This window comes from Poecilia mexicana, unplaced genomic scaffold, assembly GCF_051168715.1.
Source record: "Poecilia mexicana isolate PSO_F unplaced genomic scaffold, ASM5116871v1 scaffold_16, whole genome shotgun sequence".
Classification (NCBI taxonomy): domain Eukaryota; kingdom Metazoa; phylum Chordata; class Actinopteri; order Cyprinodontiformes; family Poeciliidae; genus Poecilia; species Poecilia mexicana.
The window spans coordinates 7,496,516-7,518,941 of record NW_028263385.1 but is presented as its reverse complement, the minus strand read 5'-3'; the positions used below and the strand labels follow the sequence as shown (position 1 = coordinate 7,518,941).

Sequence of the window (22,426 nt, the reverse complement as noted above, 5' to 3'; positions counted from 1 at the left end):
GGAGTGAAATTATAATAGATGCTGCCATACAGGCAACAAGCACTAATTAACACTCTGTCATTATGAGAAAATTGTGATGAAAATTATAGCCAGCGTGCTCTTACTCCATGAGACACAGATCTCTTCTGTCCTTCATGTTTTTTTTCTCCTGGGGATGTGGCGTAGTGGCATTTTCAGAGGTCAAATTAATCATACTGGATGTAGCATTAGTTGAATAAGTCCAAACACTGCATAAAGTGAAGATATCACCCAGCAGAGCTACCGTTCTCGCTCTGTTGCCCTATTGTGAAGCAACGTGAATCAGCACAGCCCTCAAAACAGCAGCTACTCACATTTTTACCACCTGCCAGAGTAAAATGACAGTAATGTATCTGCTTTATGAGGCTGTAAGGATAACAGATCGATAACAGTGGAAGCTCTGGAGAGTTCATTTTCTCTCTATGGACATTAGGGGAAGATATGTGGAAATTATCTGCAGGGAGCCGATAAAAGTAAATTGTAGAGCTTACCGTCTTTGCCAATCAGGAAGTCCAGGTACCGGTATGTGTAGGCCACGCCCACCTTGGTCTCCACTTGTGGTCTCTTGAGAGTGGAGTAAATCTTTCCCGGACTGTTCTCGTCTGACGCCGGTTTCATCTTTCGCAGTCCGCAGCCCATGGCTCCACAGTTTGTCAGTCCTATGCAGATGCTGCTGAACACAAGAACAAAAAACAGAAGTTGCTCAACAAACATCAAACATTTGTTTGGTTTCCCCCATTTGGGAGTCTTCACAGCTCCATCTGACCCCAACCCTAAAATCTTCCTCTGTCACAACAAACCTCAACATATCCACCTTCTTTATGTCTCTTCTTTTCCTCTCTAACATGTTTTGTGCAGATGTTCATTGTTCATCCTCTGCATATCTTAATCTCACCAACATTATCTCCAAGCGAACCAGAGATGTCCTCGTAATATGAACATTTCTAATCCTGTCAATTTCGATGACTTCTAACAAAAATCTAAACATTTAATCTTCACCTCCTCTCTTTTTTCACTGATGCTGCCTCTAAACCACCTTGCAAAAGTATTCACACTCTGAACACTTCCCCATTTTCTCACATTGCAGTTTCAAATTTCAGTGCGTTTCTTTGGGATTTCATGTGGCAGACAAACATTGCATAGTGTATAATTATGGTATTAATAGAAAAGGACAGTGTGTTTGGAAAGGTATTTGTAAAATTTGTTAAAGTGTGACCTGCATTTGTATTCAGCCACTCCAAATCAATAATTTGCACATGTAAATGCTAAGGGCTTTTCTCTGTTGCTCTTTGCAAGTGAATTTGAAATTCCACAGATTATAAATTGGATTTAAGTTTGTACTTTGAGTTACTTATATTGTGGCACATGAATATGCTTTGATTCCATTGTAGCACAGTATGTTTAGGATCATTGAACCTCTGTCAGTCTTTTGCATTTTCTAACAAGTTTTCATCTCAAATTGCCATCCATTTAGTTCAGTCTGCCTTCCGATCAACTTTGACACACTTTCCTGTAACCCGATAAAAAAAAAAGCTTGACAACGGCATAGCAGATATTTTGCCACCATGTTTCATCACGATCTTAGTGTCGCTTGCAGTAAATGATGGAACAATAAATTATGCTCTCTACCAAGTTTAAGGTATCCAGCCATCAATGCCTTGAGTTTTGCAAGAGGAGCAGTGATCAAAAGTACTCCAGCAAATCAACCTCTGAATGACTATCAAGAAAAAATTGACAATTTTGAAGTGGAAAAGTCTTTTCTACGTACCTTAAACATTTCACATTTGCTCATAAATCCTCATGTGTGGTTGAATAAAAACAATTTGTATAAGAAAAATGCAAAAACCAAAAAACTCTGCTACTAAAGCAGATGCTTGACGTGACTGGTTGCTTTTCACCGTATACTGCATTGACTAAGGCAACAGGCAGATATGATACAGCTGCAAAATTATTATTGGTGCCCTTTTAGAGATGATCATTCAATAAAATGATGGAGTTAGGTAAAGAGAAAGGCAACTCAACAAGCTGAACATCAGAAGGTCAACGAAAACACATTTACACTATATCACAGAATCAGTTCAGTTCTACTGCTGGCAGTGATTTCTGGTAAAGAACAGGAAAATAAATCTACTGGAAAGGAAATAAGAATACAGCACAAGAAGACTAAAACACAGCTCCATGTTAGGGGTGGGCAATACGGACTAAAAGCTGATAAGAATAATTTATTAGCACTTTTTTAGGTAATTGATTGCTGTGTCTGAGTATCACAGCATTTATAGACCCACAAATACAAATACTGCTCTAAAAACCATTCCTACTTGTAACACTCTTTAAGACACCAGTTACACAAAGAAATGCAAACAGTGACATTTAGTTATATTTTCAAATTTACTGACACTTTCACTAAGCACTGGAGAAAACAGTCAGAATAACAATCCTGACACTACAGCCTGACGATTGAGACAATTGATTTGCGTGTTGGACGCAGGACTCCGGACCTCAAGAACCGGAGTTAGAAATCCTTGTGTTTGTGGTTCTGGATCTCTCAATCGCTTGCAAAGGGAGGCGACCTGGAGCCATTTTTATCAGATGACTGAGCCACCGAGGCTAACGTCTCATTCCAGAGGAGTAGTGGCTCTTCTCCAAGCCACACTTGAAGAATAGCAGCATCAGGAGAAGCTACGTCGGTAAAGAAGTGAAAAGGGGCAGTTGGACTTGAATAATAAACGTGTAATTTCCACTGTATTGTTTTTCAACTGAAACACTGAGTGCCTTTAAATCTAGACTAAAGTCCCACCTGTTTAGAGTTGCTTTTTAAATGCAATCAATAAAAAATTAATCAACAATCTGATGTGTGACGATGGCACTTGACAAACTGTTTCAGTTGTTTATGATGCAAAGCATTTGAAACGCTTTGTTGCTGAAAAGTAAATGAAATTTGATTGTTTGACATTTAGGAGCAAACTGAGATCTTTCAACTGCTGCTTTTTCAGTTTGCTTCAAGACAACAACAACTGTGAAAACTTCGGCAGACACAAGGATAATTAAAAAGTTCCACCTTCGAAGAAACACTAACGGTAAGAGAAACTATTATTACTGGAGGTATGACTACGTTAAACTGATTTGTTCCAGCACAGACACTTGTTGAATTACTGTTGACGGCTTGGGTAAAGTGAGAAGGGGAGGGGTACTGAATCATGCATGCTTTTGCCAGAGCGTCCTATTGTGTGCGTCTGATTAAACTCCAGACAGAATGGACGGACGAATGGCTGTAGTGCCCTCTGCTTCCACCTCAGCTGATGAGACACCCTCTCTGCTTCTTTATTATGTTCCCATCTAATTATGGAATGTTGCTGGGCCTCAGCAGGATCCAGGTCGGCTGTCGCTTTAGAGCAGACAGGACGGGAAGTAAAGAGGGGGGGGGGTCGGGATGTAGGAAGGAGTGGGTGGCGAAAAAGGAAACGAGCAGACGGGGGCTCTGTTAATGAGGTGAACAGCAAGAATGGAAAAGGTGAGAATCAATCAAGGGAGAGAGAGGAAGTCCTGTGTGGCCGGGATGGAGACTGTTCATCTAAAAAGATGGGTGGAGGCAGAGGAGGGGAGCGGGCAGCAGGTAATGCATGGCAAGCAGAGTCCAGAGAGAGAAAGAGCAAGCAATTAGAGTGCAGTGAATAGGAAAAGAGGTGATCAGCATATGACAAGAGTGCCGGGAGCAGCAAAAGGAGTGAGAGATGAAGCAAAAGATTCATTACAGTTGTCATGAAAAGAACTGCTTCCTGTGGCTTGAACATGAATGTCTTTGTTGAGCTTTATGAATCACACTCTTATCTCTGCAAGCTCCAGAAATGGATTGAACACTGTTTGGTTTGTAATTAAAACCGGCAGACATGTATCCACCCCGACCCTTAGTCTATGTGAGCAAAGCTGCAGTGGTGCTAAACAGTGGCTGTGCTTCCATTACAAACGTGGGCAAAACTTCAATATTCTAAAAAAAAAAAAAAGAAAACATACAATTTCACAATTGTGGTGTTTCCACAGTAAACAGGAGGAAATGGAATTAAAATCACTCGTAAACAAGTTTGTTCATATGATAAGTCATTAAAAAAAAGCTGCATCATCATCCTCCTGCCACTTCCTGTTGTCTTTTTCACCTTTTCTGCCAGTAGTAACATCCGATTGTTGATCACAATTTATGTGATGCAAAAAAATTGTTCCATTGCAGATTTAGAAATACACTAAGTTTGATACAAGTGAAAATCAACTTCATCCTGGAGCAAAAGCCTTTTATCAAAAACATGAGTATTTTTCAAAATTAGTGTGTTTCTATTCAGCAAATTAACTTTTGTAATTTTGCAATTATACAGTCAATGGAAGCGGAGCCAGTTTCAAACATGAGATGCATCCCCTTCTGCTTTTTTTTTTAAAGCCAGGGCCTCAAAATCTCTAATATCCTGCATATAATTGTTCCTGCAGTTTTTCTAATGAGATACCAAACACAGCAGGAGGGGGTTCTCTGATTATATTAAACATAGATAAACACGCCACCTCTCCCCTTCCTGTAACTTTAGGGAAAACCAAAGAAAGGCAATACCATCAAATTTATCCACTTGTTTAAAAAACTAAAATCTAGGCTTTTTGCAATTTTGTGTTCATAGGAAACACAGCGAGCCACTGTTTAGCTATCAGAATGCTTAACTTTGTTTAGAAACAAAGACTTATTCTTTCTGTTGGTACTCTAAAATTTATGCAACTCTTAATTAGCAAACCTCAAACTGACCAACATGTCACAAAGAGCAGAACTGCAGAAAATATATACAACTCTGTGGTCATGGGGCCTTTTCCAGAATCAACAGTATATCAGGGTTTTAAAAGTCCTGGTTGTGAGCCGTTTCTGGGTTACGGAGTTTCCAGTGAAAATCCCACAGCGATCAGAGTTTTCTGGTGCTCACAGCAATGGCTGAAGGTTTTATCTTAAACTTTTAAGTCAGAAAGGAAGGTAAATTTGAAATCTTTCCGCTCATTTGAAACCTTTGTGGTGACGAAGTGCTGCCAACTACATCAGTCAGAGAAAGCAGTGGGGTGACCACCATATTCAAACGCTGCCTTCCCTCTCCCACCTGCTGCTTGAGCTGATGGCCGATTTGCCAGAAGAGGGAAGAAAAGTATGCTCAACATTTCCACTTAAAAGACCACCAGCTGTTTGGCAATGCTTCTAATCGAGGAAAAGTTAAAGAAAAAATGTTACTTGGTAAATTAAATACCTAAAGCAGACTTTCTCCCGAACCGTGTAGCAGACTGTGACTAGCTAAAATCAACTATTCAGCCTTCCCAATTTGGAAAGTGCAGAAAAACCAGATGACATATTCTGAGTAAGAAATATGTTTGCTTTGCGATAAGCATTCACTCGTTTCCAGTTTTCCTAAACAATCCCTGTTGTATCATTCACACCCTTTAAATTACAAATTGGAGATAGTCGCAGAGTGACCAGAATTTGTTTCCACTCCCCCACCTGTTGCTTTGTGACCACAGCAAGAGGAATGAAGTGAAAAAAAAAAAAAATCCTAAAAATCACTTCCAGTCGGGTGGTTTTGAATGTGTCTTGTTTAGGAGAAACATCTAATCATGTCTTGGATACGAGAGGAATCCTGCTATCAATCACCACCAACCTGAAGCTGCATGTTGTCAGCCAACTGGCTAAAGGAAGGGAATTTCTTTAAACGTTTTTAGTTGAAAGAAAGTTGGCCATTTGGACATGTTTCTAATATGGAAAAATCCCTGTATTTATAGCAAACTAGTTCCACCAATCACCAACTATTTTAGGAACATGTCAAGAACAGGCAGTGAGAGTTAGCCTGGCTGCCAGCAAAATAAATCAGCCTGCGCCAAGCTCGATCCAAAGGCAGGTAACCATCTAATGTCTGCTTGTCAGGCCTCCAACTCTGCTTTACAGAGAGCAGAACTGCTCTGACCATATATTTTAAAAGTTGTAGGAAAAGGTTTTTTAGAATTAGGATTTCTTTTACAGTGTCTTAACTAGCAAAGATGCTATTGTTTGAGATCGACTTGCAAATCTTGTTTTGCGACTCAGGAGATAAGACCAGTTTAATATTTAGAGGATAGTATAATTTGCGGGAGTTAGCACAGTTAAAATCCGATTGTACTCAGAACTGAAAGTTTCCAAATTCCCAGTCGCAAAATTCAACTGGAATGCCCTCCGAAGTCGGATTTCCCACTAGGAAACTGGAAGTAACTCCATCTATCTCCAGTTTACGACTTGTAAGGCCGACTTTGCATTTCAACGCGGTCGTTCCTTGCATAGACAGTAGTGAGATGTGGTGGAAACCTGCTTATTTTAAAAGAGACACACGTAAGAGTACATTTAAAAATCAATGCTACATGTAGCGCCTGCAACTATAAACTGAACAAATCAAAAGTGACGTTTGCTTATGGAAAGTAGGGCTTAAAATGATTTATGGAGGTTCTGCAAACAATGTCTCTGGGTGTCACCAAGTTGAAGTTCCGACTTCTTAACTGGAATATCTTGTCTTAGGTTTGATGTCAAAGAGTTACGACTTCCCAGGTAACTGGAAAGCAGCATTAAAAGCAATTTCCTCCCTCCTTCCCCCATTATTCAGGATGCTGCCCTGCAGTTTACCAAGAAGGATCTTGAGTTACTCTGGCATCACAGAAAACCAAAAGAATCTCAATTTTCCAACTGTTGGATCTCCTCTGTCTGCCTGCAGCGACTTGTAAATAACTTTAGTCATTTCTGCCTCGGCCCTGGGGAGAAAGGGCAAAACAAGAATGGTGGGTGCGGCACAGTCAGCACTGCCAAGCAGTCTGAGAGACGCAGGAGATGAAGCAGCCAGAACAATAGGATGGGGAGTAAGAGAGGTCAAGGAAGTGGTGTGAAAGGAAGACAAGGTGAATGAGGGAAAAGTGGAAAGGGATGCTTCGAGACTGGTGAGGTGAAGGTGAACGGATGTAGCGTTATAGTTTAGCTCACAGAGGAACTGCAAAGTGTTTTTGAGTTATAGGAATTTACTTCTGTAAACTTACGCAAATCGGAATTCCAAACGATACATTTTCTAAGTGGAAACACCATTTTCGAAAAATTGTAGGTTTATTTCAGTTCAAGTTTTTGCGCTAGGATGAAGTGGGGTTTTTTTTTTGGCTGCAATGAAATTAGTGTGTTTTGCAAAACTGCAATGGCGACATTTATTTTGCATCATACGAGTCATGTGATCAGCAACCAGACATTAGTGATGGTGGGAAAGAAAAAGACGACGACAGGAAGAGGACGGCACGTATTTTTAACGGCTTATCGCGTGGACAAACATATTCAAGCGGGATTTTAATTGTGTTTCTTATTTAATGGAAACACCGCAATTGCGAAATTTTGTTCTTACGACGTTAGTGGAATATGAAAGTTTTCAGAACCTGTTGTCCCTGCTTTCACTCAGTGTTTCTGAAATCTGGTGAGTATCAGGGATACTTTACATGGACGACGGACATCAAATACATATGAAAGAGAAGCAGGAAAAGAGAGCCATTGATTTGACTTTTGCTGAATTAGAAACGATCCGTGTGTTCTACCTTTTGTCTCCCAGTAATGGTATTTTCAGGTTTTATTCGATAAGAGGCTTTATCCGAGCTCATGAGCCAGAGATCGAGTTGCTTTGTTGGGGCGGGGTTCACTTTCCATTGGTCCCTTCAACCAAAACATCCCAAAGCACTTTGAGTTGTGCTAAGTGGGATAGACAACATCAGCGCTGCGTTTTCTACATGTCAGTCAACAGCAGTTTATCAGTCTGAGGCCTGTCCAGCCTTCTGCTTTCACACTGATCAAATGGGTCACAGCCTCCGGGAATTTGCAAAAGTATTAAACAGAATTAATTGATTTATTTCTTTGAAGGGCTCCACTGACGCACTTTCAGATAAAACAGTTGATAGGAGTCAAACTATTAAGAATTACCTGTCAGAAAACATAAAGCAAAGCAAATTAAAGCCAGCTATCAAACCAAAGCTTCTTTTTACTGGACAATACATCTCAAACACACCCCGACATCTAGTTTTTATCTTTGGAAAAATGTGTAGAGCCACAAAGGACCAGTCCTAAAGAATCTGACTTTTCACAGAGTACAGTAATCATGCCGGAGATCAGCACAACTTTGAGACGATTGAGAAACAAAGCATTCTCAAGATCATAGGATGCGTACTGCGGCTGGAGTCAGAGATTCAAGAGCCACCACACACACAGATGTATTCGAGATATGGGTCACAACTTTCATATTCCTCGTAAGCCGATCCTGAACCACAGAGGGTCAGAAGCACGTTTCCTCAGCTAAGAACAATAAAAAAAGACTTGATTGGTGCTCAGTGCTCTAAATCCTTCATTATAGATGGAAGTAATACTTGCATATCATCCAGTCATCAGTATTTTTTCCTTCCACTCCATTTTCTCATCTTATTCTTAGTACTTCGTGGACATTCTTTAGCAGTGATCTCTTGTTGCTTACCTTTCTTGTGGAGGCTTTAAATGACTGCTGGTCAAATTTCAACCTACCAACTTTCCCATGTATATCATAACAGACTAGATGTAGCTTTTCTGGATTAAAAACAAAATTTTTTAATGCTCTAAAAAATATTCAGTAAAATTGTTTTTTGGGGTTTTCACTAGGTGTACGCTATAATCATCAACATTAAAAGAAACAAATGTTTGAAAGATGTTACGTTGTGTTTTATTAATCAATAAAAGAGATCAGTGTTACTTTTGGATTGAGTTACAAAAGAATTTAAAATATTTTGTGATATTAAGTTTGTGTTTCTTGGTTTAAGCTGCATTGACAGAAACGTGGCTGCTCATGTACGTCCTGCAGTATTTGAGCAGGCGAACATAAAACACAGCAACACATTTGAGTCTAAAGTTCCTCACACCGAGTCTCCGAAGCCGACAGAAGCACCAAGCTGTGGCGATAAAATGACACGTCAAACGATTTTACAGCAGCAGCCGACTCCTCACTCTCCAGCGCTGTGTGGTTCTGGGTTCTGCAGTCCAGCAAAACATGTGAATTGCATCTACTAAAATAAAGTCATAAATAAACTGAAACAATATTAGCTAAAATCTTAGCCATAAGATTTTCTTTACATAATCTCTTTATGTAAAGACGTTTTAAAGTTTTGAGTCCTTGTCAAATGGTAGTTTGACTAAAGTCCTACAGAAGGAAAGGCTTGTAGAGCCTCTAATTTTGGAGGAGACCCCATAAGGGAAAGTCTTCATGTGGATAATGTTCTTATTTATTTTTTTATTTTTAAATCTTTTTATCTTTACTTTAATTTCTTTTTATTTCTCTTTCTCACTGTTTATGTTTTTATCTTTTTTTAAATCTCTCTTTCTCATTGTTTATTCAATGTCACATGCTGTTTTTATTTTAATTATATAAAGCACTTTAAAATGCCTTGCTGCTGAACTGTGCTATACAAATAAAATTTGATTGATTGATTGATTGATTGATTGATTGATTGATTGATTGATTGATTGATTGATAAGTGTTTTGAACATGTTTAGTTGTTCCTGGATAATTAAAAAAAAAACAGTAGATCAATATGTCCATGCCAAGAAACACTTTTGTGCATCAGTTCAAACAGGTTGCAGTAACGACTTTTAAAACTGTGCACACTAAACTATAGACCCGTAATGTACTTGAAATAAACCTCATACAGCTTTTTTAACTGTAACTTTTTTTTTCTTGTATTTTATTTTTAGATCTCTTATTACACATTTCTTCTGCTACGATAAAGCTACTGATGCCAGCAGCTTTATCCTAGGCTTGTCTCTCAAACATTTTGTGCACAGTAAATTTTTCTCTATTTTTGTGATGAGCACAGCATCTTTCCTGCCACTGAAACAATAGCAGTTGTCTAATTAGACGACGAAATCCTTGTAAAGCTGCAGATTTTCACAGCAAGTCTTTTTTTTTTTTTATCTGCCACAATGAGAGGCAGGCTTTAGATTGTCATTTGATTCACTATTCATGCAGAAAAACGGGTTTATGGAGCTTTAAATTAGAGTTATTCTTATTAGAAAATCATACTTCAGCATGAAAGATGATCATACAAAGAGCCTATCAGGCTTCAGTGTTAGTGACAGCACATAATGCTGGCTGACTGAGATCTCCCCCACATTACACGACCACGTTACAGGCCTTTGATAGTTGCGTTGGACAGATCAAACCCAGCAGTTTGGCAAGCTTCAGAATGGATTAATAGACGAAGACATTAATTAGGACGCTTTTTTCTCCTGTTCTTCTCCATGTAGTCTCGCTTTTAAGGCAGATTTCTCCAGTTTGCTTTCAAATACTTTATCTCCTCTGTGCTCTGGGCCGGTTTTTAAATGTTTGATCTTTTTAATCTGACAAGAAAAGTCGAGCTCTGAGACGATTTTGGTGGTGAATACTTGAGTGCAATGTGGGAAGTGCAGGTGAATAAAGGATCATCGAGAAAATGGGATATAATGGGAATGCAGGAACAGCAAATGTTGGTTTGAAAACTTTAGATGATCAATAATTGAAGCGTAATCCACACTTAGAATAAATCATTTTTTTATCAGAGTAGAAGAACTGAAATCCAAACTTTTATTTCAGTAAATGTATTTTCACTGGGAGTATTTACATTACTTACAAAAATGTGTTGTTTCTAAGAACAATCTCATATTTAAAGTTTTCAAAGCCCTGTTCTCTAACAGGATATCCAGGGTCTTTGGAAAAGAAACTGACCAAAAAGCATCGTTTCACTATATTTAACAGTATTTTGACACATATTCTCGCTTTTTTTCACACTAAACCCACCTGGCGTATTTGTAGCTAAGCTGTTGCTCAGACACGGATAAAAACAAGGGAGAAGGCGAGAGTTATGTAGAGTACGGTATGACTGCTCAAAGTTTCGAGTCACTTTAGGGTGTTTTTCAGTCGTCTCATATACACAGTTTCTGTATTTTTAGTAACCGCTCATGTTGTTACCAAAGGTTTTGTGCATTTATTTTTCAGTTACACATATAGCTACATGCATAATACTCGACATCAGTCACAGACAGACAGAAAGGAGAAAGCTTTTAGTGTTAGAGGACCTTGGTAAATATGCAGCATTGAAGCTTTACTCATCTCAGTGGAACATCTAAAGTAGAAAAGTGGGACACGCGCTCTGCACACTTTTGGTTTACTTTCTCATGATGAATGAGGGAAAATCCCATCTGTAGCGTTCAGATAATTGTAGGTGTAGAAAACTGGCCATTCATGTTTGTTCTGTCCGTCATTTCATCTCTGTTATCTCTGAACTAGATCAGAACTAAGCAGGTTTAATTGACGTCAGCTGCACAAACTGTGTCCTTTAACACATCTTGTTTTTTTTATCTTATATAGATTTAACCAGGAAAGTGTGAGAAAAGAAAATGCTCCACTGGCAAACATGTTTAGTTTGGGAAGTTACAAGGATATCCATTCTGTGAGATCTGAAAATAATATTTTGTCAATTTTCCAAGCAGTGGAGCTGCATATGAACGAACTCACACACCCCTGATGTTGAATCTGGAAATCCCCTTCTTCCTTTCTTCTTTCCTTCCAACATTTACATGAGTTACATTATGTGACCAATGTGAACCTTTTTGCAGATTCAGCAGATCAGAAACAGGATTTTCCTCTGCTTCACTGATTTTAAATGTAAAGCAATGGTCCTGCTGCTTCCTGCGGGAATATTTGCACGTTTATTTTTCCTTACTGTATCAGAGCAGACACAGATGTAAAAGTCAGGATTACCATTAAAAGATATACATTTTTACTTTTTCAACTTTATTATTTAAAGCACTCTGAACCCTTTGTAGAAGCAAATCTGTGATAAAGAATCCATAAATCTAGGTCATTATCTTTACTAAAGTGCTTTTCCTCTGCAGTTTCTTCTTTATTTGTTCTCTTGGTTTTGAGAAGTTTTACATAATATTTCTTTGAGCTTATGCTACTTTTTTTTTTTTTTTGCTTCTTTTTACTCTAGTTTTTGCTCTTAAAAGCACACTGTGCAGCGTAGGCTTAAAAACTAGCAAATGTATCAGATAATAAAAACCATCAATTCAATCAGCTTGCACCAAATGTGCAATATTAATCACGAAATAAGCTCATTGAACGTTATTCACCAACTGAACTGGATTTAACTGAGTTGGTCACATGGAACAAATCTTTTTTCCAACGTCTGATATGAAACAAAAGATAGATATGTGGAAAAGCAACTCATTCACACTGTTGGGTAGGATGGAGGTTCTCCTTATTTCTCTGCTAATGGATAAAAAAAAAGGGAATACCAGGATTTTATAACCAAATCTATGTGGACGGATGCTACAATAAAACTGATCTTTATTGAATCTTTGATCAGTGATCCAAAATGTATGAGAAATGCTTTATTACACTCAAATTCAATGTTATTCCAATGCCAACTTAGGCCTAGAATAACTTATTTGAGCTGAGAGAAAGAAAATGACTCTGAACAGTCCAAAACGATTATGCAAAGAGGTCTAGTCAAAGATTCCTTTTTCTCTGTGCTCCAAACTTGTTAAATGTTAAAGAAGACGACTAAGTCCTCTCATAATGACAACAGGGAGGAAAAGGATTTTGTAATGTGGGATTTCCCTCCTGAATAAATTAATAAGAGCAACATTTCCAAAGTAAAACTTTTTATCTTTTAGCCTTTTACTCTTCCAGGCCTGACAGTAAATGTATAAAACAGAAAGAAAAGGGAACTAATTGTGTTTTCTGACAAATAGGAAGTGTCTAAAGATCCCTTCTCATCCTTTGAGTTTAGAAGCTTTTCTTTGAGGTAATAGGTCAAACTTAAATGACTACAATAACAAAACATGCTAATTTGTAATTTGTCAGAGTGGACTAAAAGATTACAAAAAAGTCTGGTTTGAAGTAACAAAGAAATGAAAATCAGGACTTTCATTCGTAGTTGAAGAAAGCATCACATTTGAACCTAAAAATCCCTGAAAGGATGGCCCTGGTTGCCAAATCTGAAAATATTATTGCAACTCTTTGAGCTATTTTTGTTTAAAGTGTCCAAGGGCGATTCATATTTTAAAAAGGACGGATTGAACATACATACAAGGAGGCTGGAAGACGGTAAGTGGAGCCGAGGCGAATGCGAATAAACAATAGAGGCTGTCAGAGGATTCTCGGCCGTTTCAAGGCTTCCAGTGTCTCCAAAGAGTGCAACAGCCTTGGCCCACCTTCATCTCCCCTCAGTCTCAAGGCCCGGTCCGTCCTCGCACACAAATGCCCACACACACACACACACACACACACACTCCCATCCAGGGAGATATTGCCATGGGAACAAACCCCTCTACGACCATCCTCATCTCTGGAGAAGAATAGCACCAATCTTCTGCAACCTTTCCCGCTTTCATTGTTGGATTTTTTTCCCTCCCTTTCTTCTTGGTCCCTGTAAGGTTTCCATCGCTCCTCATGGAAAAAAAAAACCCTTGTCTCCATGCAGTACCAAACATTCACGTCCCTCACGATTCATCACTTTTTTGGAAGATTTCTGAACTATGAGAAAACATTTAGCTTGACTTTAGCCAACAAAGAATAAATTCAAAGCAATGAAGTCGCAATAATATCGGACAAAAACAGGAAATGCTCTGGTTTCTCCCGTCTCTCCTATATTCTCTATAACACGAGGGGTTTAGAAGAGATTTCCCATGAGTGATTCTTTGCTTTCTTTGAAATTGCTCTGGGCAGGTCATTTTTTATTAACGCTAGCTCTGGCTCAGTTCTTGGATTTTTATGCACCCTATTGACATGTCCATGTTGGACATTACCCAATCAATAGTGCTGCAATTTTCCTGACCACCCATTACAACACAAGTCGCTTTGACTGAAAGAAATGTCTGGGGAGCTCAGCTTTTATTTCTTTAGTCTGAGACAAAGCTGCACCCCTGCCTCAATATTGACTTTTATTTTTTTATATGATTGTACAAATAATCTCAATGTGTCATCATTGGTTAGGAGCAAAATGCCAGTTTCAAATAACATAATATCTATAAAGCTGAGATGAGTGAAGAAAAGTGTAGTTTGGCCCAAATTTATTCATACCAACAGAATAAATGAAAAAAAAATATTTACTGGTTTTACTAATAATAGTATATTAAACAATCCCTTATATGACTCAATAATAAAAAGATAAGTCATTATTGGCATAAAAGAAACTCATCTTCCAAACCTTCTCATCTCCCACAGTAGATTTGTATGTTTCTTAAAAAAGATTTTAAAATTAAATGAAACATGAAATCAAATCAAAAATAAATAAAACCATGAGTAAAAAAATTAAAAAGATAAATAAGAAATAACAACAAAACAGCATATATTAGTGTCGGTCTCCATACACTGAATGCAGTAGAGAGCACAATATGGTTTACATGAGTCAATGATTACCTTAATCAAATTTCACACGCCACAGAGGGATTCACAGTGCCCAGATCAGATAGCAAACAGAAAGTGATTAAAGTAGCTGTTTGCTAAAAGACTGGAGCGAAAGAAAGTCAACATGCTGTCAGAAAATAAACGATGCGGCGACTCGCTGAAGAAAATACATTCAGAACCTAAATAAGGAACCTGGCAGCAGCTGAATGTAACAGATATGCAAATTTACCGCCTTGCAAAAGTATTCAACTATATCACAATTTGTCATGTTACAAGGACAAACTCCAATGTGTTGGATTTAAATTTTATGCAAATGCAGGAGGGGGAAAAAATGGTGTGACGTAAAAACACCTCACTACAAAAGAAAGTTACTGAATGAAGCGTAAAATGAAGAAGCAGGACGGCCTGACCTGGCAGCACGGACTCAAGACGGCGTTCGTCAAAGAATGACAGGAAACAGAAGATATGCTGAGGGAAGCTGATTGCTGCGATGGAGACCAGGTGAGAGTGATTACTGACTGAATACAGCTGTGACAGAAACCTGGGGCTAACAGGTTTGTCTAAAATGAAGGCCCTGAATTCATCGAAGAACCAGGTCTGAGCTGGTCGGGTTTTTTGTTGACGGTGACGACTGGAAGTGAGCAACAATGAAAATAAACAAAATCTGGTAAAAAATGGAGCTCAAACTCTTACTGAGTTTCTATATGACTTACTTAATCCTTTTGAATGAATATAATAAGAAATGTGTTGTTGTTTTTTTGTTTTTTTTTACCAAAAACACATCAAAGAAGACTTATTATATGTTCTAAATGTGAATTTTGCACATTTTCATACTTTCATTTGGGTTTCAACCACTCCTAGAACTAACCAAACTGCTTTAAAAAAAAAACCTCCAAGTGTTTTTGGCTAATAAGCTCATGTTACTTGGTGTCACAATCAATGGGCACTGCACCGTTACCTAGCAACCACAGCCAAACCCAGCCCCGTCACCTAGCAACCACAGCCAAACCCAGCCCCGTCACCTAGCAACCACAGCCAAACCCAGCCCCGTCACCTAGCAACCCAAGCAGAACTTTACAAGTTACATTCCACATAAAAAATGGTTGAATATGCAAATAGTGAACGACAAATATTCAGGGTTAAGACATCTCATACAAAGTCAAAAGGTGACAAAGAACTAAAGGACTAAATGTATAAAAACTTCAACAGGACACTGAAGCAAAGATACAAAATCAAAACTCTGTCCTTAGTCGCTTTCAAAGCATTTTACAAATACCATCCTGATAAATGTTGTAAATAAAATCCAGCACAACCTGTTTCTAATTTGCTCTCAGTGGAAATACATCTGTTTGTCTCGGAACATGACTGAACAAACAAGTTGTGGAGATCCTTACTTTACAAAACAATAGAAATACATCCTGTAACACGAGGAAACAAGAAGAGTACGACTGCAAGACTGCAAACCTATCAAGGTAATCAGGAAAGCTGTTAAGAGTTTATAGGAAGATGGGTTCGGCTAAATCAACACACATTTGTTGCTTTGTCTTGATCTCAATCCCAACAAAATACACCAAAATTTGTCGTTGTAACTTGACAAAATTTGAAAATGTCCTGGTGAGCTGAATATTTTTTTACAAGGCACTGCATGCTGGGCTTATTACAAAAAGGATAGATTGAGTGGGAGTTAGCTGTTGGATTTAATAGTCATTGCTTAATATGGGTGATAATATAAAATTATTAATAAAGGTCACAAATCTACCTTCATAAATGTTACAGTCATCAATAAAGGTTAAAACTATGAATAAAAATGTCTGCCAAGTAAAGTAGCTGGATTAGCTAATCATTACAAAACACCTCCTCTAACATTAGAAGGAGCTCATTAGCTGCCGCAATCATCTTTCTTATTCTCGTCAATGTGAGTAATGCTTATCAAGATGACATTTACGAGCTAGAATTAGGTTTAAAGGAAATATAAAGAGCTAAGGACTCTGTCAGCTCTGTGCACCTCCTATTATGTGAAGCTTAGGCATTAACTATTCTTAGCAAAAGTGACGGATCTATTAAATTTACATAAAAAAAATCAATTTAATAATTTTATAATGTAGCATTGCATTCAATCTGACAGAGCAGGAATACATGTTTAGAAAAGGAAAATACTGATAGTAATTTAAGACCTGCAAATCGGTTTCATTAAGCAAAAATATAACTATCATATAATTTCCTTCCCTTCCCAAGTGAAGCCATATGTTCCCTTGCAGTTTGGGTTATTAAATGTCTACATTAGTCCTCGTTTGAACTTTCTGCCTTGAGTAATGGCTCCCATTTTGGTTTGACATCGTACCAGAGTAGAAACCACAACCACTTCCCCGTTTACAGCAGCCATGCTCCAGTGGGGCGGGCTTCTCTGCTGTAAATGGTTTCTATATCTTCTGTACGTGTGCCTGTCTTTACAATGTGTCTGTGAACATGTGCAGCTGCGTGTAGAAGGTCATGCGTTTCTGCAGCCTTTATGTGTGCTGGTCAGAACGTGTTGTGTGTCTGCAGTAAATGTATTCTTGTACAGACAACTGACTATAATCTGAACACATGTATGTCCTGTCTGTGTTTACATTTATGCTACATTAGTGTTTTTGTATAGATATCATGAAACTGGATAAGTTTAATTTCTTGTTTATCTTGCAAGTAGGTTGTGTTGATGGCTTTGTCTGAATGCATCATAGGGAGGACGACATTTCTTCTTATTTTTATAGCTCCAGATTCCTGAATGATGAGTTGGATTTGATTAAAGAGTTAGCAATAAAAAAGGTAGACCTCAAGTGACCTCAGGAATTAAAGTATGACAAACCCCCAAATCAACATTTTTTTGCTGATAACTTTCTAAATAAGTTATTTAGGGTTGTATGTTTATGTTGCCATACACATTTTGACGATTTTGTGTAAATTAGTTTAGTTCCCCGTTATTTTGTCTAAAACCATCTCAGTGCTGGCCTCCTTTGGTCTAATGGTTGAATTATCCTATTTGTTTAAAGTGGTGCAGCTTTGCATCAAACAGCCCTGCGTTCAGGTATTAAACCTTCTCACTCAGACACACACCTCCACCCACTGGTGAGTCAGGAGTTGGACTAGTTGGACGATGCATGGCCGCATGGAGGATTGATCAATGCTGTTACTCAGCTTCTCAAATGTGTGACTTATTTGCAATGCGCATCACAATGTGCCACACTTGGCCACGCCTCTCCACATTTATTGGCTCCGCCCACTTTGCTGGATTATTTTATTTTTTTTCTAAATTTGCCAGGGGTATGGTTAAACTATTGAACATTTAGTATATTGTAAAGTGGCTGGGATTAAAGTTGCTAAATGGTGACATTTATGTTTGTGTTGAACATTGTGCCGTTTTAAATAAAGTTCATTACCAATCGGTCTGAGGCCTTGGATCTGGACTACATCCTTATGGTGCTGTGGTTGATGAGTCTTTTATAGAAGAGGTCTAGGGCCACTAATTAAGGGGAAAAAAATTGATTTGTTTTCCTGAGAATTTTGACTTTAATCTTCTGAGATCAGCGGTCAGAACTCAGAAAAAAGTGTGAATTTTGAGATTAAGTCATAATTCTGAGATAAAAAGTTGAAATTCTTTTTTATTCATTCATTTCAGTGGCCCTGATCTTCTTCTGTGATCTCTGCCTCCAGTGGAGTAGTTTAAGTTTCTCAGTGTCTTGTTCATGAGAGATGGCAGAATGGAGCAGGGCACTTACAGATGGGTTGGAGTTAACCTTTGCAGACCTGGGCCAAAATGTGAAGCAACTTCATTTACTAGTCTATCCGTATTCTCAGTCATGGCATTCAATCATGACTGAAACTTTTAGATCCAGCATAAGAGATCAGAGGAGGCGTTCTGTCATCTGTGGAGGGTTGGAGCAGACCTGCTGAGTCAGATGCTTAGGGCGTTTGGTCAGGAAGTCTTCTGGGTCATCCCGCCCTTTGAGACGGAGGAGTCAGAGATCTCCTAGTTTCCCTCCTGGATCGTTTGCTCCAAAGGCCTGACGTGACTCATGTTTGATCTTTGGTGTAACAAGTCCAGATGGTGCTAAAGATCTTAATTAGATGATCTACCAACTAGTGAATGTTAAAGGAATGAGAATAAGTTTGTTTGGGAGAAGAAAATGAAGCAATAACATTCTGAGAGGTTTTGGGTTTAATTGTGCTAAACTTTCACTAAGAGTAACTTTAAACTAAACTGTTTCCATGGAAGTGCACGATAGCGTTATGCAGTACTGTTTGGAGTATTAATAAAGTGAAACTTCTAATCATGAAATTAAATATCAAATTTATGATCTGGTCATGGAAACAAGTTTTTTTTTTCTATGTTTCAGAAGACACATAGAAAGTTTTAGGAAACACTGGTCTATCCTTTCAGAAAGAAAATACTGTTTTTAACTCCATTATAGTCAAATGTTTTTAATTTAGGCTTATAAATAGGGTTCAGGTTAATAAGGTCAGATAAAATAAGTTTATGTCGTTACTATTCCTTACTTTGTATCCTGTGTTTCCGATATAATCTACACAAAAGAAACCCTGAATGATAAAACATAATCATGCGAAGCGTGTGTGTGTATGTGTGTGTCTAAGAGAAAACTCCTGACCCTCCTGCGCTGTCGAGTTATCGCCGGCTGGTCCTCCACATCTCACCAGCTGGAACCAATTAACAGCAGTTCACTGAGACTGAGCTCTCTCACTCACTTTCGCCCCCAAACACACAGTCATTTTTCTTGTTCACTCCACCCCTGGCTCTTCCTCTCTGCCCCTCGACAGTCCTGGACTCCTCCTTCAACCCGTGCAAGTTGTTTTCCCTTTAAACCTCCAGCTGCAGGCTCACTCGAACGAACGTCCGACTCAGAGAACATGAAGCAACCAGGTAAACATTCACATGGAGAACAGGATAAACCAGCAGGAATCAGACTTATTTTATTGTCAGTGCGCAAAGACACAACAGAAATGAAATGTCATCCTTGACCACTGGAGCACACACAAAAAAGTTATTAGCTTACAGCATAACTTTTTTTCTACAGGATTTAACAATGAAAGCTGTAGCCAGGTGGACAAGTCCAGTCCAATCACCTTAAAGAAGCAACTGCTGCTGCCCATCAATCTGAGAAGGGTTGCAGTGCCATTGAAGGATCTGAAATCCTTCATTCGCCTGCAGGGATTCTCTACTTGTGGCTGAGGGGGCCGTCTGTGACTCTTTAGATCTTCAACCGATTTTAAAAACTTACCTAAAATGATGAGGGATGCTTTTTTTTTTTTCAACCTTAATGCAACGTCTGCATTGAAGTTTCACAGCATACTGACACAAATAGTGTAACTGAATATTTATTTATTCTGCTGGGTTCTACGCTTAGTTTGTTTTTATTTGAGTAGATTATGTCAACTTATTTAAGTATTTTTGGTAAATAATGAAGGGTATCTTGATAAGAATATTAAGTTGTACTAAACATTTGCTTTAAAAATAGGAATGAACTGAAACACTTCCTTTAATTTTCAGTATAAAAACACATCTTAATGTATCTATTTAAAAACTTTACGCTATACTCTTTGCAGCTCATATTCAGAAGAAGTTGGCACAAAAATGTTTTTTGCATTGCACATTTTACTGACCACTCTTCTACAGATTATTTGCCATTCACAATTGTGGAAATATTTAAGACAGCTGCCAGTCTTCCCAGGAGAACGAAACGCCCTGAAAAAACGTACAGCTCCAAACCAGAGTCAGATGAAATAACATGCTAATGAACTCCTTAATTAGCATGTTAAAGGTAAAATCAGTGATAGGATTTAAGTTTGGAGGGGTCAACAGAAGACAGCTGCTTCTCTCTAGAAAGCTTACGAAAACATAACCAGTGCACCCCAATAAACCGTCAGACATCTGGAACAGCAGCCTCTGGACATATGAGAACAAAGTAGAAATATTTGGTCACAACGTATACGAGTAAATATGTTTGGAGGGAAAAAAAAAATCAGCATGTTCATGCATATACCTCATACTAACTGCATAGCACAATGGTTTGATGATCTGTGCTTGTTCTGCAGCCACAGCGTTTATTTACCCAGCCATGAACTCCTTCGTATACCAAAAATGTGCGGAAGCCATCTGTCTAACAGCTGAAGCTAGACCCAAACTGGGTCATTAGCAGGACAATGGTCCCAAACATAGCAAAAAACCTACAACAGAGTTCCTGCAAAAGAAAACAGACAAGATGTCGCAACCGACCAAAGTCCAGATTTGGATCTGATTGAACTCCTGAGGTTGAACCAGAAAAGAGATGCGAGGAAACAAATGTCAGCAGAACCTGAGTGTGATGAAGAGCACGCCAGGTGCTTCTGTAAGCAGGTTGCATTTAATTTGTCTTTATGATTGTACAGTACAACAGTTCAGAAATAAACTTGTGATTCGTGTCACAAGTGACAACAGCCGTATGTGGGTTTAATCTGTGGCCAATCTCACACTTCTTCTACGTCCTGAATATAAATAGATCATCAGATCTATTTATATTCAGGATGACTGTTTGTTTTTGCATGTTGCTCTGAGGCGATCAAACATCTTGCATGCGGTGGCTGTGGATTTAAAGCTGTGTGTCGGACACACTCATGGATTGTGGTGTGAATCAGCTCCCTGTTGCACAGTAAACACTTACAGCCATGTGGTTTAAGTTTACAGTGGCTGCTATCCAGAGGATCAGGCGGGAGCGCAGAGAGCAAAACATCTGTTAAGACACACACATGCTGAACGGCTGAAACGAGAAGCAAACTTACCTGTTTCACAATCTGGTTGAGAAGTTCACTGCTTGGAGACAAATCCAGAGCTCCCGTCAGAATATCTCATTCTACTTTAGAGGTGTGAAAGAGAAGAACACTGCTTCAGATCTTGTCCAACAAGCTGGCGGAGGTTGCAGAGGAGCGGGCTCTCTGAAGGGAAAACACAATCCTCCGTCTGAGAAACAAGCAGAAACAACAGCTCCAGCGGTTGGCTTCGTTTTCCCCCCTCTTCAGCACCTAGCGGAGCTCAAACACACTTGTACACTCGGTGCGTTTAGGTCATGCTCAAAGTATGTTGTGCAAGCTCAGGGAAACCACATCCTGTCACATATTTACCTCCCTCTTGTCTCTCTCTCTCTCTCCCTCTCTGCAGCCTATCTCTCTGTGGTGTTCTACCTCTTTTTCCTGTGCACTCGTCTCTCTCTGCCCTGTGATTGTCTGAAGCAAACTGAGCGCTCTGACCCGGCGTCTGCTCTGAGCAGCCTCTCTCTGCGTCTGTCTCTCCGGCAGCCGCTCTGGTTCCACACGACTGACTGAAGAATCCATCTGAGGAGAGGGAAGGGGAAGGAGGAGGGGGATGACAGGGAGGCTGGCAGGAGGTGGAGGAAAGGCGGGGGGCTTTATGTGGGAAATACCAGAGTCAGAGGAAGGGAAGAACAGCGGGGAGGTTGGCCAGTGTTGTTTCGGGAGTGAAGGACTTAAGAAAAGGTGGGCAGATCAATAATTTGTTAGGGAGAAAGATGAGAAGTCGATAATGGTGTGGCTGAAGACGTTCATGTTGCGCTGAAATCTATTTTATTCTGTTTTTGTCTTTGTCCCGCTTAACATTTCTCTGATCAAACAAATTTTAATATATCAAACAAACACGACTAACTACAAATTTCAGTTTCAAGTTCAAGCAATCATTACATTTTTATTTTAAATAAAAGCAACTTCCTAAATTATCGTCCTCCTGTGAGGGAAAAAGTAATTACCCCCTGAACATAATCACGGCCTCGGTTACCACTGGTGACAACAGCGGCTGTGAAGTGTTTGTGAAAACCAGCAGTGAGTCTTTTACATTACTCTGGATGAATTCTGGCTCACTATTCTTTGTCGGGTTTCAAGCGTGAGCTTTCTCTTTAAGGTCATGC

At 39.0% G+C, this 22,426-nt stretch overlaps 1 protein-coding gene across 4 annotated transcripts in view; it reads right to left on the bottom strand.

The window, feature by feature from the left end:
- Window positions 1–21,833, bottom strand: part of rftn1b (raftlin, lipid raft linker 1b) — a 134,375-nt gene extending 112,542 nt beyond the window's left edge. For 2 of the 4 annotated variants that reach the window (XR_015765617.1, XM_088013937.1), the window contains exons 1-2: window positions 21,291–21,832; window positions 510–691 (exon numbers count right to left, since the gene is read on the bottom strand). Coding sequence is in view for 3 of the 4 variants with exons in the window: in XM_088013937.1 (XP_087870063.1) it covers window positions 510–657 (148 nt within the window). In the remaining variant the exon portion in view is untranslated. Of the gene's footprint in view, window positions 1–509; window positions 692–21,290 lie in introns of all 4 variants that reach the window. The other 2 variants (XM_088013939.1, XM_088013938.1) reach the window with 2 other exon arrangements.
- Between the last annotated feature and the right edge of the window lie 593 nt (window positions 21,834–22,426).